Source organism: Ovis canadensis, chromosome 22, assembly GCF_042477335.2.
Source record: "Ovis canadensis isolate MfBH-ARS-UI-01 breed Bighorn chromosome 22, ARS-UI_OviCan_v2, whole genome shotgun sequence".
NCBI lineage: Eukaryota > Metazoa > Chordata > Mammalia > Artiodactyla > Bovidae > Ovis > Ovis canadensis.
Genome location: NC_091266.1, coordinates 62,664,609 through 62,680,224, shown reverse-complemented (window position 1 = coordinate 62,680,224; position 15,616 = coordinate 62,664,609). Strand labels below are relative to the sequence as shown.

Sequence of the window (15,616 nt, the reverse complement as noted above, 5' to 3'; positions counted from 1 at the left end):
AATATCCGGGCTGCAAGCCCCGGTTGGGGCCTTGATGCATTTCTAGCCATTCTGCTCCTGGAGTGGGCATCCTGGTTCTGGGTCCAGCAGATTGCTCCTCGCCTCACAAACACGCCCCAGTGCTTCCCTCTGCTTGCATCTGGCATAGCTCCCCCGACCCCGTGCCCCAGTCTCTAAGACCCAGCAGCGCCATCGTCCTCTACACGAGCCCTCCTGCCTGGCCTGGCCCAGGAACCAGGGTCGGGGCTGCCTCCTCTCCACCACACCTCCAGATTCCCAGTCATGCTGTGTCCCAGTTTATTCTACAGGGGTCTGTGTCCTTGGAGTTGAAAAGTGAATGCCTCCCAGGCCCAAGGGGGCCTCAGCATCTCTGAACCCGACACGGAGCCCAGCAGGGCCTCGGCCAGGCCTTGCATCTTGGTCTGTCCCTCCTGGACCTCCACTGTCCCTGTTGTATTTTATTTTCTGTCTCCATTATGTTTTATGTCATCTCCTGACATGACCCGCAGTCCCTCACATTGCAACAGGAATTGCACGAGGGGTCTGCCCGGTGGCTCACTGCCTGCACCCCACCCAGGGCAGTCCTGTCCGGGAGCCACACTTAGGAAATGAATCAGCTTGACTGGCACTTCTTTATAGAGATTTCAAGTTCTTATAATGCATGTGCATTACTTTCTGAAGTCGAAACAGCTAATCGAACACATTGAAATACCAAATCAATCCGACTTCAACACACCTTGTGTTTTTCCAATGCATTTCTCTGGTCTGAATAATAAGGGGAAAATCACTTTTTTTTTTTTTTTATGGTCTGAGGCCCAACATGTTATGTTCCAAAATTCTAAAAAATCTCTATATTAAAATTCACTGCTCCCACTGTGGCGTAAGAACTGGTGGGCCACCCAGGGATGACTCTCTACTGAAAGAAGAAAATCCCTGCATCATTTTATATCATAGTCTAGGATGTGAGAGTTGGACTATAAAGAAAGCTGAGCACTGAAGAATTGATGCTTTTGCACTGTGATCATGGAGAAGACTCTTGAGAGTCCCTTGGACAACAAGGAGATCCAACCAGTCCATCCTAAAGAAAATCAGTCCTGAATATTCATTGGAAGGACTGATGCCGAGGCTGAAACTCCAATACTCTGGCCACATGATGAGAAGAACTGACTCACTGGAAAAGACCCTGATGTTGGGAAAGATTGAAGGCGGGAGGAGAAGGGGAAGACGGAGGATGAGATGGTCGGAGGGCATCATCGACTCAGTTTGAGTAAACTCTGGGAGTTGGTGATGGACAGGGAGGCCTGGCGTGCTGCAGTCCATGGGGTCGCACAGTCAGACACAACTGAGCGACTGAACTGACTGACTGACTGACTAGGACAATGAGATCCTGGGAACACAGACAACGTATTTCAAACTAAAAGTGCTGTGAGCCCCGCGGTGTTTTGTGTTTTTGTGTCTGCCGTGATAAGCAGGAGGGAGAAGGGAAAAGGAAGTGGTGAGCATACCCCAAGCCAAGCAGCAGCAGCTGAGAACACGCTGGGGACTCGAAGCTGGGCTTACCTCTTTTCTTTCTTTCAGATTCGTCAGCATCACGATGGTTGCACATTTCTGCTCCCAGATCATTCTCCAGAAGTCATTCACTGTCTCCTGTTTGGGACCTGGGAGGAGAGGATGGTCCGAGTCAGACAGAGCGGTCCCCGCGAGCCCCAGACCAGTCACCCTGGCCTTTGGGCCTCAGGACAGCTGCTCCCCTACCACCTGCCCCGAGGAAGGGGATGGTGGGCCCGTTCACTCCCTGCAGAGTCCCAGGACTGGAGTAGGGGGCAGCCTCCCTGTCTGGCCCTGCCTCTCTCTCCCTGATACCCGGCCCCCCAGGGGCTGGGAAATCCCCGGGGGCTAAGTTAGGGCACCCAGTTGGGTGATGACCGTGGGCCACAAATGCTGTTTAAACGGGAGCTAGTTTGCAAGCTGTCAGAGTGGTTTGTGGCCACGGAGGGGCTTGTCAAAGCCTCAGAATAAGACCTCCCATCCGAAACCGCTGAATCAGACTGTGTGGGGGGGTGGGGGAGGGGAGACACACTGCCGGCTGCCTGACCCACCTGCTATGTCTAACCCTCTTTCCTCTGGGAAAAAATCACATTCCTAGCTGCCTTCACAGCTAGTGATGCTGTCTGGTGAGATGTAGGCTGAAGTCCCTGGGGAGGGGGTCTGAACAAAAGATAGTGTCCCTGGAAGAAAGTCCTCTGCCTGCTGCTCTCCTTCCTGCCTGACTAGGGACAGCAGTGCCAGGAGGTGCAGCAGCCACTTTGTGACCATGAGGATGACACTAAGGAGGGCAGAGGAGGAATGAAAGCCCCCCCTCTCCCTTGTGCTGCTGCCCCAGCCCGGGCTACTTCCTCTGGATGTCTGCTTATAAGAATGAAAAAGACATTTCCATTGGTGTCAGCAGGTGTTTGCCAGGGTCTCTGATGTTAAAGGCTGGGCATGTTCCTGATGGACTGTGGGCTTATGTGTATATTTCCCTACTTTGCAGAGCAAGTGAAAGTGCCAGTCGCTCAGCTGTGTCCGACTCCTTGCGACCCCAGGGACTGTAGACCACCAGGCTCCTCTGTCCATTCTCCAGACAAGAATACTGGAGTGGGTTGCTATTCTCTTCTCCAGGGGATCTTCCTGACCCAGGGACTGAACCTGGCTCTGCAGCATTGCTGGCTGATTCTTTATCTTCTGAGCCCCCAGGGAAGCCCATTTTCTTGTGTGTGCATTTAAATGCGCATTTAAGATTGCTGTCTACACTGAATGTTGGTACCCACTGCTCTAAAGACTCTTGCCGAGGAATGAGGATGTGCAGGAAATCTACTGTTAGCTCCCTGACACCCAGCTTCATTAGCCCTGGCTCCCAGGGATGACAGCCCCAAGCAGACGCTGATAAGCTGGATTGAAAGTGCTCAGAGACACAGAGGGTCATGTGTGAGGTTTAAGGGCGTGCTTTCACAGGAAGGTGGTGCCATGTCCACTGGAGGTGGGCATGGCAACCCATTCTGGCATTCTTGCCTGGAGAATCCCATGGACAGGGTAGCCTGGTGGACTATAGTTCATGGGGTGACAAAGAGTCGAACACGACTCAGCGACTAATACACTTTCACGGCTAAAAGCATCCTCAAGGTTATGGGCTGGATCCAGAAAGTTACTTACTCCCCTCCCTGCTGCTCCCCAAGCCCAACAACTTGGAAGTCATGTAGAGCTCAGCCGGCCAAGAGAAATCAAGGTTTTCTAACGCAAGTGTCAACACGCTGAGATGGCGAGCACTGGACCGTTGGGCGTCTGGGTTTAAATCACAGAGGCGCAGAAACAGGTCGTGTGTCTCTGTCTCTCTGCACACACACATCGTGTGGCCGCACACCTGACATGGCTGTGTATGATGGACGCCCCACGCCCTCCCTGTCTGTCTGCCCTGACCGAAGACGGGGCGTACGCATGCAGAGGTCCAGCTCTTGCATCCTGTGAAGCCCTGTGCCCTGGAGGAATTCCATCACCTCACAGTATAATGCTCCTTAGACTCTATGGTACAGAAGACCTGGGGAATGCTGACTAAGGTGCAAACTCAGGGATAGCAGCTGGTCAGGGGTGGGGCCTGCATTCCTGACCACCTCCCAGGGGAGGGGACACCGCTGGCCAGTGGAGCAGACGCATTGAGCGGCAAGGCTGTGAGATTCATGACATTTTCACTTCTGTGCTTCGAGAGAGGCTGGATGACTCTGATCCGCTATGTAAACGTAGCAATACACACACATACAAAAAGCCTGTATAACCCTCCAGGATGGTTGGTACCAGGTAAGGAAGCAATCACCTTCCATGTCATTTTACCAAAATCACATTCAGACCGTCACTTAATGAAAAGCTTACCTTGAGCGGCTATGAATTTATTCTTCTCTTTATAACCCTAGAGAAATAAAATCAGATTTATGATTTTTCAGAATTGTCGTTGTGGAAGGACTTTATGGTTAGGAAAGTAACATGTATTTGTCATGGAGAATTTGGAAAACACAGAAAACCAAGAAGAAACCTTGCCAGGAGTTTCAGAAATAACATGCTGTTTCTGCATATCGCTTGCCAGTACTTTTCTGTGAATACCTTTCCAGATATGTAAGCAGACACACAGGCACAGATATATATAGTTTAATTGGTTAATACACACACATTCTCTTATACTGAATTTTATAATAATTCGTAACATATCAATTGATCTTTTAAGGTTCAACTAAACTGGTTTCTTAATAATCCATTCTATATGATTTTACTGCAAATGATTTAACTGGTCCCCTCTGTTCTGTTAGGTCAGTAATATAAATGAGTATGGGCTTCCCAGGTGGCTCAGTGGTAAAGAATCTGCCTGCCAAGCAGGAGACCTGGGTTTGATCCCTGGAGCGGAAAAAACCCCTGGAGAAGGAAATGGCTACCCACTCCGTTATCCTTGTCTGGAGAATCCCATGGACGGAGGAGCCAGATGGGTTACAGTCCATGGGGTCGCAAAGAGTCGGACGTGACTGGGTAATTAAGCAGCAGCAGCATAAACGAGCCTCCTCTGGGCTTATCTGCAACTTAGGAATGCTACTTAACACAGATGCTAATTCAAAAGGCCCAGCGCTTTCATGCTCTCTGTGTGGTGGCCAGTGTGGCCACCGTGTCCAGGAAAGTGGGGACAAGTTACCTTCCTGGCCCCGAGAATAAGGGGTCCAGTGGTCCCCATCCACACTCAGCCCCCAGTGGTCCGGGTGTGAGTGTTGTGCTGGGTCGGGGGGTACTTACATCTATGTAGGAAGCATTGATGTAGTCTGAACACGGGATTCCATCCACTTGGCTTAAAATCACCCTGGAATGGTCATCTGCAGAAAAAACAACACAAAAATCGTGACATTAGGCCAGGGAATCACGAGGACAGGATTAAACACTGTGAAGGACGTAACCATGGTGACCACGGGACAGAAGGGACATTCTTCTTAAACGTTCCCAGGAGATGCTCAGTGTCCTGGGGCAGGAACACAACTGTTCCATCCAACACGGCGCCTCAGCAGCCAGGCCAGGCCAGGCCCCAGAAAGAGCTGAACACACCCAGGGATGCCGACAGGTAAGAGCTTCAGGGCCCAGGAGTCGGTGTGCTGGCCCTCAGGAGCACTTCCGGGGGCCACGCTCCCAGGCTTTCGAAAGGGAGCCTGTCCACCTCCGGACAGGTGGGCATCAGGCCTGCGGGCTTGGGACTCCAGACCCCAGGGCTCATGTTCAGGTCTGCCCCAGAGCAGGCAGGTAGCTGGACCCGCACGGATAGACTGTGCAGGACGGACTGTTAGGGGCCAAACCCCGGCTATGACAAGCTCAGCAAGATACACTAAGCCCAGGACCTGAGTTATGTTTCCTTAACAGAACATTCCTTGATCAAATTAGGAAGATTTCCCACACACACCAACCAGAAAGAGACAGGACATGCGCTCATCCTGCCTAGCCAATCATGTAACGCCAGCTACTCCTGTAACTGAGACAAAGAGCTGCCTGTATATAAGCCGCCATACTCCTTTGTTTGGGGCTCTTGTCAGATTCCACTGTGCTGGATGAGACTTGGGCCCTAGTGCGCTAGAAATAAACTCCCTTCTTGCCTTTGCATTACGGTGGTGGACTTGTTCTCTCAGTCGGTTCGGAGATACGGGCTCGGTATATAACACGGACTACTCCCTGGAAGATTCCAGCCTGTGGTTCCAGAATTTTCCAGTGTGTGAGGGCCAACCAGGGATGGCGGTGTGTGTGTGTGTGTGTGTGTGTGTGTGTGTGTGTGAGTGGTGTGGGAGTGTGTGGTGTGTGTGTGTATGTGTGGGTGTGCAGTGGTGTGTCTTGTATGCAGTGTGTATAGTGTTGTGTGTACGTGAGTGTGGTGTGTATGTCTGTGGTATGTATGTACAATACCCGTGGGGAGGTTTTAACCAGGCCCCATATGACTTACATGGGTCTGTGTCACTTCTGCCTTCATGGGCCTCTTTCTCCATTAAAGAAAAAAATTACACGTTCTATTTTATGACAGCATTGTGTGTGTGTGTACTAAGCTGCTTCAGCTGTGTTTGACTCTGTGACATTATGAACTGTAGCCCACCAGGCTCCTCTGTCCACGGGATTCTCCAGGCAAGAACACTGGAGTGGCTTGCCATTTCCTTTTCCAAGGGATCTTCCCAACCCAGGTATCAAACCCGAGTCACTTATGTCTTCTGCATTAGTAGTTGCTATAAAGATGAGTATGAGCCAGACTGGGTTAGGTATATATTTCTTCTGATTCTCAAAGAAGTTAGACCATTTCATGGGTCCCTCCAGGTGGAGCAGCTCCAGCTCTGGGTCTCCACGCTGGTGTGTAAGCGGCCGACCACTTCCAGGAGCAGAAATGTATGAAGGGGCCCAGACTTGGGCCCCGGGCTCTAGGACCAGGCTGCTTCCGCGTTATTACTCTGCGCCGGGCAGTACTTGGTGGGTGCTCTGCATGTATTTACTGCGTTAATTATTGGATAGTTCTGTGTCCTGCTCCCTGCTTTGTCCCCTCCGAGTAGCCAGAGGACTGAAACTAACCGAGGAGGGGGAGTGTGTGCTGTGGGTCTGGGGCACATATCCTGGGTCACAGACTGGTCCCCTCTACACGGAGGGCTGCTGGCTTGACCACAGCGGATGGGCTTGGACACCTGCTGTCTGGACACCATACCCTGGTCCTAGTGGAGGACAGGTCAGCGGAGGTCTGGGGGCAGTTGTGGCCCACAGAAGGTGGTCAGGGTGTCAGACTCACGGTCCTGAAAGGCTCGGCCCTGAGGCAGAAATAGCACCAGTGGAACACATATCAAGCTAGTTAAACATACTTTGGAACAATTTACCCTCCTGAGGACAGCTATAGAAAGCAGGGGGTTAAAAATAGCCTTCTGGTTAGATTTAGCATCTTGCAGTTCTAAGAGCTTCCTGTCTTTTCATTCTAAAAAGTTACACTTCTCTCTCAAAACATCATTTCCTAAAATTATCCCTGGTTGGCGTCTTTTTCCAGAAAAGAGGAGGATGTTCACTCGCCACCGGGCGTGGGGCTGTTCCCACACGCAGCCCCTCAACACCCCAGGCACACTGACCTCTGTCCTCAGAGCTCCCTGGGTTCACACCAGGACTGGCTCCAGTCCCAGGGGCATCTAGTAAATAGGATACACTTACAGGTCTTCCTAGGTGGTGCCCATGGTAAAGAATCCACCTGCCAATGCAGGAGACTCAGGAGAGGGGTTGGATCACTCAGTCCAGAAGACCCCCTGGTGAAGGCAATGGCAACCCACTGCAGTATTCTTGCCTGGGAAAAATCCCAGGGACAGAGGACCCTGGCGGGTTGCAATCCATGGGGTCGCAAAGAGCTGGACATGACTGAGGGACCACATTTTCCCTTTCTTTCTCTGCGTGGGGAAGGGGGCGGGAGAGGGAAGGTATATGGGGCTAAGGGATTGAGCCCCTGCCCGTCTCCCTGCCTGCTGACCCGACCCCACCCTGAGTATGAGCTGGGTCTCGCAGGCTTGGGGGGGCGGGAAGCAGGCCTGGGAGCCCCCTGCACAATCCTCCCGTGATCCCGCTGCCCCCGGGCACTTCTGGCCAACCGCCCAGGTTAACCAGATCGGCTTCTCCTGGGTCTCACCGATGCCGAAGCCAGATGCCCCTAGCTGGCCTCCTCCAGGGCACACCCCAGTGTTTCCAGGACACAGTTCTGTAAATGTGTCCTTGCACCAACGTGAAATGCTCACATCGGACAGAGTCCTCGGGCCCGTGGTGACCGCCAGCTCCTCAATTTCCTCTGGCCTGGCACTCCTGGGCCGGGAGGGGCTGGGGCAGGACCCACACTTTCACACTCGCAGAGAATGCCACCTCCCTTTGGTAATACAAGCCAGAGGAATGTGGCTTAGACACAATGGGCATGAAGCATTCCCTGCTGGGGACCCTCGGGGGGCGGGGGATGCCCCACCGTGGGCCACCAGAGGTAATTCCCACACCTGGCTGCTAACTCCACTCCATGGAGCTCAGGCTGAAACCACTCTTGATTAGCCACGTAAACGTTCCCTTTAGAAGGGAAACGGCTCAGCAATTAGAGAGAAATGTAGGCCAGAAACCTCGGAAAGGGCTTGGCAGTGAGCTGGCCCTCCACGCACACATCACGCAGTCAAACCACAACCTAAGCGAGTTAATTCAACTAAGAACAGACGCGAACTTCCAAACACCCTAATTTTTATCCAGCACAAATTAGGCCAAAGATCCCCAACCTCCTGCATGGCGCTTCTTTCCCTTGAGCTGTTCAAGCCACGGAACTTGCCTCTGATAAACCTCACCCAATTTAACAGCAAGTCCTCTCAGCATGACCTTTGCCCTGAGTCTAGAACCTGACCCTGGTCTAAGCCACCCTCCCCGCCTGGCTGCGTGACCTGTCGTCTCCCTGGCGCTCCTCTGGCTTCCTCTACAAATATGCGTGGGACGGAAGACTACTTGGTTAATTTCTCTGGATTTAGTTGACCCAAGTTCACGTTGGAGGCCCGACAAAGGGGGGACCTCCCTTCTCGGGCAGAGCCTCCGTGGGGCGGAGCAAGCCGGCCTGTGCTGGCCCTCAGCGAGGTGACAGACCCTATAAGAACACTACAAACGAATTTGGACTCTACAAATGAACACACACACACACAAACCCAAACCAAAGCACAAGTCAATCCTACACATGCAAAATGGGAACGGATTGCTTCTATCAGGTGCTGAAAACCCAGAGACCACACGGGTCAGGCTGGCCACAGCTCCTCTTACCCACAGGGCAGATGGACTCAATCCTGATCCTAAAAGTTCGGCCAAGAGCCGCCTCGCTGAGGGCCGGCACAGGCCGGCTTGCTCCGCCCCACGGAGGCTGTGCCCTAGAAGGGAGGTCCCCCTTTTGTCGGGCCTCGAACGTGAACTCACCGGGGTCCTTAGAGGCTGCCCTTCTGCTAGCCTGATGGCAAAGTGGACAGGAGGGTCCAGGCTAGAGAAATGACATCACAACTCACCCCACCCTGCCCCCAGGCCAGCTTCTACACAGGCATCTTGGAATGCTGGGGGTCTGTCTCGGCACCAAGGCCCCTAGGGCACAGCCCATCCAGCGACGCTCCTGGACAGGAGTGTCTACTCTGGCCTCGCCACCCCCTAGAGGCAACACCCCCCCACCCACGACTCCCATCAGCTGCGGTGTTAAAGACCGGGATGCTTCCAAGCCTTCCCACAGAGCTGCCAAAGCTCAACAGCTCTCTGAACTCTTGACACTTCTGTCCTTGTACAGGAGCCTTGATGCTGGTGGCCCAGGGCACCATGTCCAAGATGGGGAGATGCTCGGGACCAGTAGCTGCCCGAGACCAGGGCTCAAGGCTGGGTCCACAGTGGGAGCTCTGCCAGCTGGGGCAGGTGGCACGCTCTTGCCCGGCAGGCAGCCCAGGTTTCAACAGTGAATGCAGGCTTGGCAGCCAGACCACGAATGGCACAGGCTCTCAGAGCCCCAGGTGGGAGACAGCCAGCTAGATGCTCAAGCGGGAAGGCTGAGCAGGTGTCCTGACCCCGGCCCTGCCCTCTGAGCACCTAGGTGTCTGCTGCCTGGACAGGCAGAATCACCAGGAGCTGTAAAGCAAGGCTGAGTGTCGTCAGAATGCCACCGGTCATGTAAAAAAGAAGAGTAAAATCTTACTGGGAAGGATGTTGGGGTATCGGTTTTTTTCTCTGTTTTCTTCTTTATTGGCCAGTTCAAAAGTTCCTTGCACGTGTCCAGATGGCAGAGACTAGAAGAAAATGCAGAGTCAGCACTAAACACGAGGAATCCAGCACCTCGTCTATGAGCCTCCCCACCGAGCGCGGGAATCAAGAAAATGGGTCTCTGAGCAAACTACCTCCAGGGCTTTGCCCGTCCCTCTGCTCCTGCCCAGAAAAACCCCTGCCTTGGGCACTGGGCCGGCCCTGGGCGGGGGCCGTGATGGAGACACAGGCCAATCTTCCCTGAGGCCTCCTGTTCAGTGGGGCCGACAGGGATGCGGACAAAGTGATGACCCATAGCTGGACCCTGAGCTGCATCCAGGCCGCCACTGGGCCCTGCATGGAAGCCCTGGTCTGGAGCAGGCCCAGCCCAGGGAGGTAGGAGGTGGCCGTGGCAGAGCTCTGTTTAGGGGTGAGGACACAGACGGTGGGGCTGGAGGATGAGGAGGGGGATGGTGCAGGACCGTCCTCCCCTAAAGATGCGGTGTGGGCCAGCGGGACAGACACAGCTGCTGGCTCCTTGAAATGCAGACCTGGGCCCACCCTCGTCAGCACCGCAGTTATCCGCATCCCAGGAGGCCTGCACGGTCTGCCCTAACCCTCCATTTGTCTTGGGGGAAGTCGGGTCTGGGGGCTCTGCTAGGGCCCTACAGCTGATGGGCGGCATAGCAGGTAGGAGCCTCCATCCTGACTTCTAGTTCTTTCCGCCACTCAGAGTCTCTCGGCTCTTGTTGGAGCCAAACTTCCTCCTGTGTTTGCTCACTGCTGGGGAGGGTCCACGCGCAGGTTGGGGGGGCGGTGCTTCTCTAAGAGCACGGTGGGAAAGAGCCTTCCGAACCTCCTTCATCATCCAACCTGACCGTTGGGTGAACCAGGGGCCACTGGGACTTGAGTAAGTAGTGTTAACGTTTATCTAGTATTTTTGATGGGCCCGGCACTGGAGAAGGGCTGGATCACCGGCCTTCACAACCCACCTAGCACCAGGTGACACCAAGACCATCCCTCCTGTTCTTAGATAAGCAAACAAAACCCCAAGGAGGTGGCGGAGTTGTCCAGAGTCGCCTGCCTGGCAAGCAGCGAATAGTGGGAGGGGACCTGGAGCTGGCACCTGGACCCCGAGAAGGACACTATCTTCCTTGAAGTGTGGGGAAAAGCAGGGGTTTCTGGGGTCCGGTGGTCAGGGCCCAGGAGACTGGGGCCCAGCCTGGGGTCAAAGTCCTAAGTCAGGGCCCCCTTCTCCCAGGGCGGGGGGTTTCTCTACCACAGACTCAGCCCCTGCCAGCCCGTGTCCTCTCCCTGCTCCACACCCAGTGGCCACAGGCAAAGGCTCTTCCCAGGTCAGTGTGGAGGCCAGCCCAATGGGCACCTGGGCAAGGCCAGTGGGCAAGGTCTCCGCCAGGCCAGTACCTCCACTGCCATGGGGAGCTCTTGGCTCTTCATCAAAGCTCTTAACACTGAGCTTCCCAACCAAACCTCAACATGAAACGTGTTACCACGTTCTAGAGCCTTCTCTTTTTCACCTCAAAGCTATTTTTGACTTCAGCCCTGAAAATAAAAGAGGCATGGGACCATCATGGCGGGGGGAGGGGGGCGCATGACATGACGGGTTAGTTAAAACCCACAGAATGTGCAGCTCTGGAGCCCTGATCTGACCTGCAGCTGTGATCATGAGTCGATATTGATTCATCAGTTGTGACGAATGTAACACACTCAGGCAAGACGGAAATCACTGGGGAAACTGAAGGAAAGAACCCACCTGGTACTTTCTGCACAATTTTTCTGTAAACCTAAATCTGCTCTAAGAATGCTCTATTACAATTAATTTATTAAAAAAAAAAAAGCCTCCCTTTTCCTCGGAAGGTGAGGGGGCTACGGGGCGGGGCTGAAGGGGTGGCTTGGAGGCCTCCGAGTGGTGAGGGTGAATTGGGCTGTGACACCCCCCAGCCGTGAGCCGAGAACAGAGCCGGGACACGGGGTGACGTCCCGACTCCCTGGGCGGCGGCACAGGGGGCCACATGGCAACAAAGGCAAAGCGCCCTGAGCCCCGTACCCCGTTTCCAAGCACTCGGAAAGAAACAGCCCCTCCGAGCAGGCCAGCGTTTCTCCCGCTGTCAGCTACCCGGCGAATCACATCTCTGAGCTCCGATGGCTCAGGACAAATAGCGGGGATCCTGAGGGGGTGCTCTGCCATTCCTGGGCCACTGTCATTATGCCCAGAGTGAGTGCCATGCCTGTGGCCCCTGACGGATAAATAAATTGTGATCGATTGTTCTCTTATGTGTTTTGGCCGAAAAGGGTTGTTGGTTTGTCTGAGGTGAATTTTCATAGTAGCTCAGATGGTAAAAGAATCTGCCTGCAATGCAGGAGACCCGGGTTCGATCCCTGGGTCGGGAAGCTCCCCTGGAGAAGGGAAATGGCAGCCCACTCCAGTATTCTTGCCTGGAGAGTCCCATGGACAGAGGACCTGCCAGGCTATAGTCCATGGGGTCGCAAAGAGCTGGGCGTGACTGTATGACTAACTTTCCTTTCCTTTCCTCCCTTTCACTTCAAGGAACATGTGTGTCGCACACAAAGACACACACACGTTTCTTTCCCTCGTCCTGGTGTGTACGTGCCGGGCCCTCCCCTCGGGGCGCCTCCCTGGGCCTTCCTGCAGCACTTAGGGTTAGGTCAATTCCAGGCACTGGGCTTGAAATAACCCGCAGGGGAGGGACAGAAGCTCCTGGGAGGAGCTATCTGGAGAGGGACGCCTGCAGGACTCAACCAGGGGCCTGGAACAGCCTTTGCGAGCTCAGCATTCTACCACGGCGAGCGGACAGCCGACTGGACCATCACAGAAGTCGTCCTGAGCAGGATGGTACTCAGACCCCTCTCCTGCCGACACGGGACACATGGCTTAGCTCTTTCATGGGCTGAGACACTCCTGCGGGGGCTGGGAGGGCCTTGTTTCACAGGCGAGGAAACCGAGGCAGAGGTGCCGCATGTTGCCCAAGCCCTCCAGGCTGGCGAGAAGCAGGCCTGGGCAGGCACGTGGGCAGCCGGCCTCTTGCCTTGGCGCCTCCATCACCCCTCCAAACGGCTCCCAGATCCAGGGCCTTGTTAACCTCAAATTCATGTCACCTTTGATTGGCCAAGGCACACCACCCCAAACTCTTCCAGATCGACTACTCTGAGACCCATCCGTTTTCCGGCACAGATTCTGGGCGGGGAGCTCAGGACAGAGGGCGAGAAAAGGAAAAAAGAGGCGTGTGCGCCCATGGCAAGCGTGGGCACCTGCGGAGCCACACGTGGGCAGGTCGTGGTGGTTGCGATGCTCTGAGCAGGGGCTGCCCACTCACTTGAGAGAGGCGCAGACTGGGCAGTTGCCCTGGGCTGGCAGTTGCTCAGGGTCCCCCGGAGCCAGGACCGGACTCCACGTCCTCTCTGGACTCCGACCTCTCGACCCTCCCTCTTGGCCCTTCCCTGGACGGAGGCAGTGGGCAGGGGGGTGGCCAGGAAGGCTGCTTAGTGGCAACAGTGGGGTGAGCAGGGCAAGGCGCTTGCTTTGGTTGCAAAGCGGAAAGGAGTATTCTGAAGAACCCAGGGCTTAAGAAAAATCACGTTTGATTTCAAAATCTAAAAGACCCCTAAATTAACACACACACACAAATCCATGACCAAAATATCAAACTATTAAATAAAGGCAGGATCAATTAACAGTGGGGTCACAAGCCCCGTTGGAGCTTGGGGTCACAGGAGACACCAGAGGGACCTGGTCTTTATTTACGATTATTAATTGCTATTTTGTTCAACATGGATGGCTTGGATCTATTTTTAAAAGCTGTATGAAAACAGTGTCTATCCAGACAATGAAGTGTTTTGGGGTCCCCTTACACACTGCATCTGGGGCAAGGGCCTTACCTGCTTGACTGTCTTTTTGGGCCCTACCTTCTGAGATTTGTGCCTCAGCCAGTGAGTTCTGACTCAGTCCTCCCTCTGCAAGGCCAGTCGCCAGCCTCCACATGGAGAAACACAAATGCCAGAGGAAACGGGATGAGAAGGGAGGTGGGGAAGTGGCCCTGCAGCCGCCAACTTGGATAGTCATTTTGAAAACTGGAGAATTAACTTCTGCTGTCAGGCTGAGAGGCTGCAAAACAATACTGCCTAGAGCTGTCTTTCACTATGACCTAATTTCCCCCCCAAAAGGGACACATTTGGAAACAATTAAAAGGAAGCAAGATAAAGGCAAAAGAGGACGTGTGTTTAAAAAAAAAAAGCCAAAATTACAGTCTAAATGCGCCATCAGCCTGCTGTTCCTTCCAGGGCTGCTTCTGGGTGAAAAGTCACTTGCCTGCAGCCGGAGTCACCCTGTCTTCAGAGACCACAATTGTACCATCTTTGCTTTTCACAAAGTCCGAGCCTCATGTTTGACCTGGGAGGTCATTAAGGCATCTTCCCACCCGGCTCGTTCATGATGAAGGAAACCGGCTTCCAGGAGACGAACTGATGTGTCGGGGCCGGGGTGGCAGGGGCAGAGTCAGGACCAGGGGGCCCTGCTGCTGGAAAGCCGCCTGCTTTCAGGCTCGACGCTGGCGCGCGGACATTTATGAAATGAGGAAGATGCATAAATGGAGACTCATACATGACCAGGGATAAACACTGAGCAGCCAAATCCGAGACAACCTTTCCCAGAGTCTGTCTGTCTGCTTGTGTATCCAAGCATCTATCTGTCCACCTGTCCCTCCATCCCTCTATTGTTATCTATGCGTGCATCTACCTACCCACCCACTTGTCTATCTCTATGTGTCTGTCTGTCTAGCTGCCTGTCTGTCTCTCTACCTACCATCTCTCTGTCTAGCAGCTTCACAATTCACGGGACATTGAATATTAGCCACTCAAGGGGAGGTGTCACTGTCGTACACTTGCATTTTTGTTGAGAGTTAGGAGGATCTGTTTGCTGCCAGCAGGCTGGACCAGTTGGTTAAATTCATCTTAGTTAGCTTTGACATTGTCACGGTCATCCAAAACAGCAGCAGCAGGACCAACACCCTGACTCAGGCAGAATCAAAGGGCGGTGGAGGCAGGGTGATGTCCCCTCTCGGCCGCCCCATTGACAGTCTAACTGAGGTTGTGCAGGGGGGTCCGAGGGCTCTTTAGCGCTCAACATCAAACTGCCACCCCACGGTCCTCTCACCCTGGTCGTGCACATCACTGGGATAACGGCGCTGCCTTCTTACTTGATTCAGAACTCAGCGCTCAGGGTGTGTGACTTGGAAGGAGGCTCTGAAGCTCCCCCTCAACCATCTCATCTTATCAATGGGGATGAGGGTCAGGTCAGCGGAGGGCATTGCGGCAGAAGCCGGGTTTCCTCGGAACCCCGGTTTGGGGGCTGCATCATGGTGGATGTGAGCGTTCTGCGCCTTTGGGGTAATTTATCATGTGACACAACACCCCACATCCCAGCTCCCTTCCACGTGATGAGACAGAAGGCCCAGACTCACGTTGAACTCCTCCCGAAACCGCTTGCAGTCGTCTGCCGAGCGGGCACGGATCTCGTCCTCCAGGTGTGCCACGGGGATGGGGAAGTACTTCTTCGGCCCCGACGGGGACCTGCTGAGAAGCATCACCCTCTGCTGCTCTGTGGGGTCAACAGAAACACAGGGCCATTGAGCTGTGCTCCCAGATGGGTGGGTGACTTACTAACCAGACAGACGGACAACCTCCTGGAGGAATGACGCAGCTGGAGGGGGATGTTCCTCTCAGACCATGAGCAGCTGAAGGCAAGCTCTGTCTCCTACAATATACCCTCATCACTCATCGTGACGGCTGGACAGCCCCCTCT

General features: G+C 54.1%; 1 protein-coding gene across 8 annotated transcripts in view; it reads right to left on the bottom strand.

Moving 5' to 3' along the window:
• PTPRE (protein tyrosine phosphatase receptor type E) overlaps nucleotides 1–15,616 on the bottom strand; it is a 179,879-nt gene that overhangs the window by 22,059 nt on the left and 142,204 nt on the right. For 6 of the 8 annotated variants that reach the window (XM_069566876.1, XM_069566879.1, XM_069566878.1 and 3 more), the window contains 5 exons: nucleotides 15,276–15,412; nucleotides 9,734–9,824; nucleotides 4,807–4,883; nucleotides 3,904–3,940; nucleotides 1,561–1,658 (listed from right to left, as the gene is read on the bottom strand). In XM_069566876.1, the coding sequence (XP_069422977.1) occupies nucleotides 1,561–1,658; nucleotides 3,904–3,940; nucleotides 4,807–4,883; nucleotides 9,734–9,824; nucleotides 15,276–15,412 (440 nt within the window). Of the gene's footprint in view, nucleotides 1–1,560; nucleotides 1,659–3,903; nucleotides 3,941–4,806; nucleotides 4,884–9,733; nucleotides 9,825–13,722; nucleotides 15,413–15,616 lie in introns of all 8 variants that reach the window. The other 2 variants (XM_069566883.1, XM_069566884.1) reach the window with 1 other exon arrangement.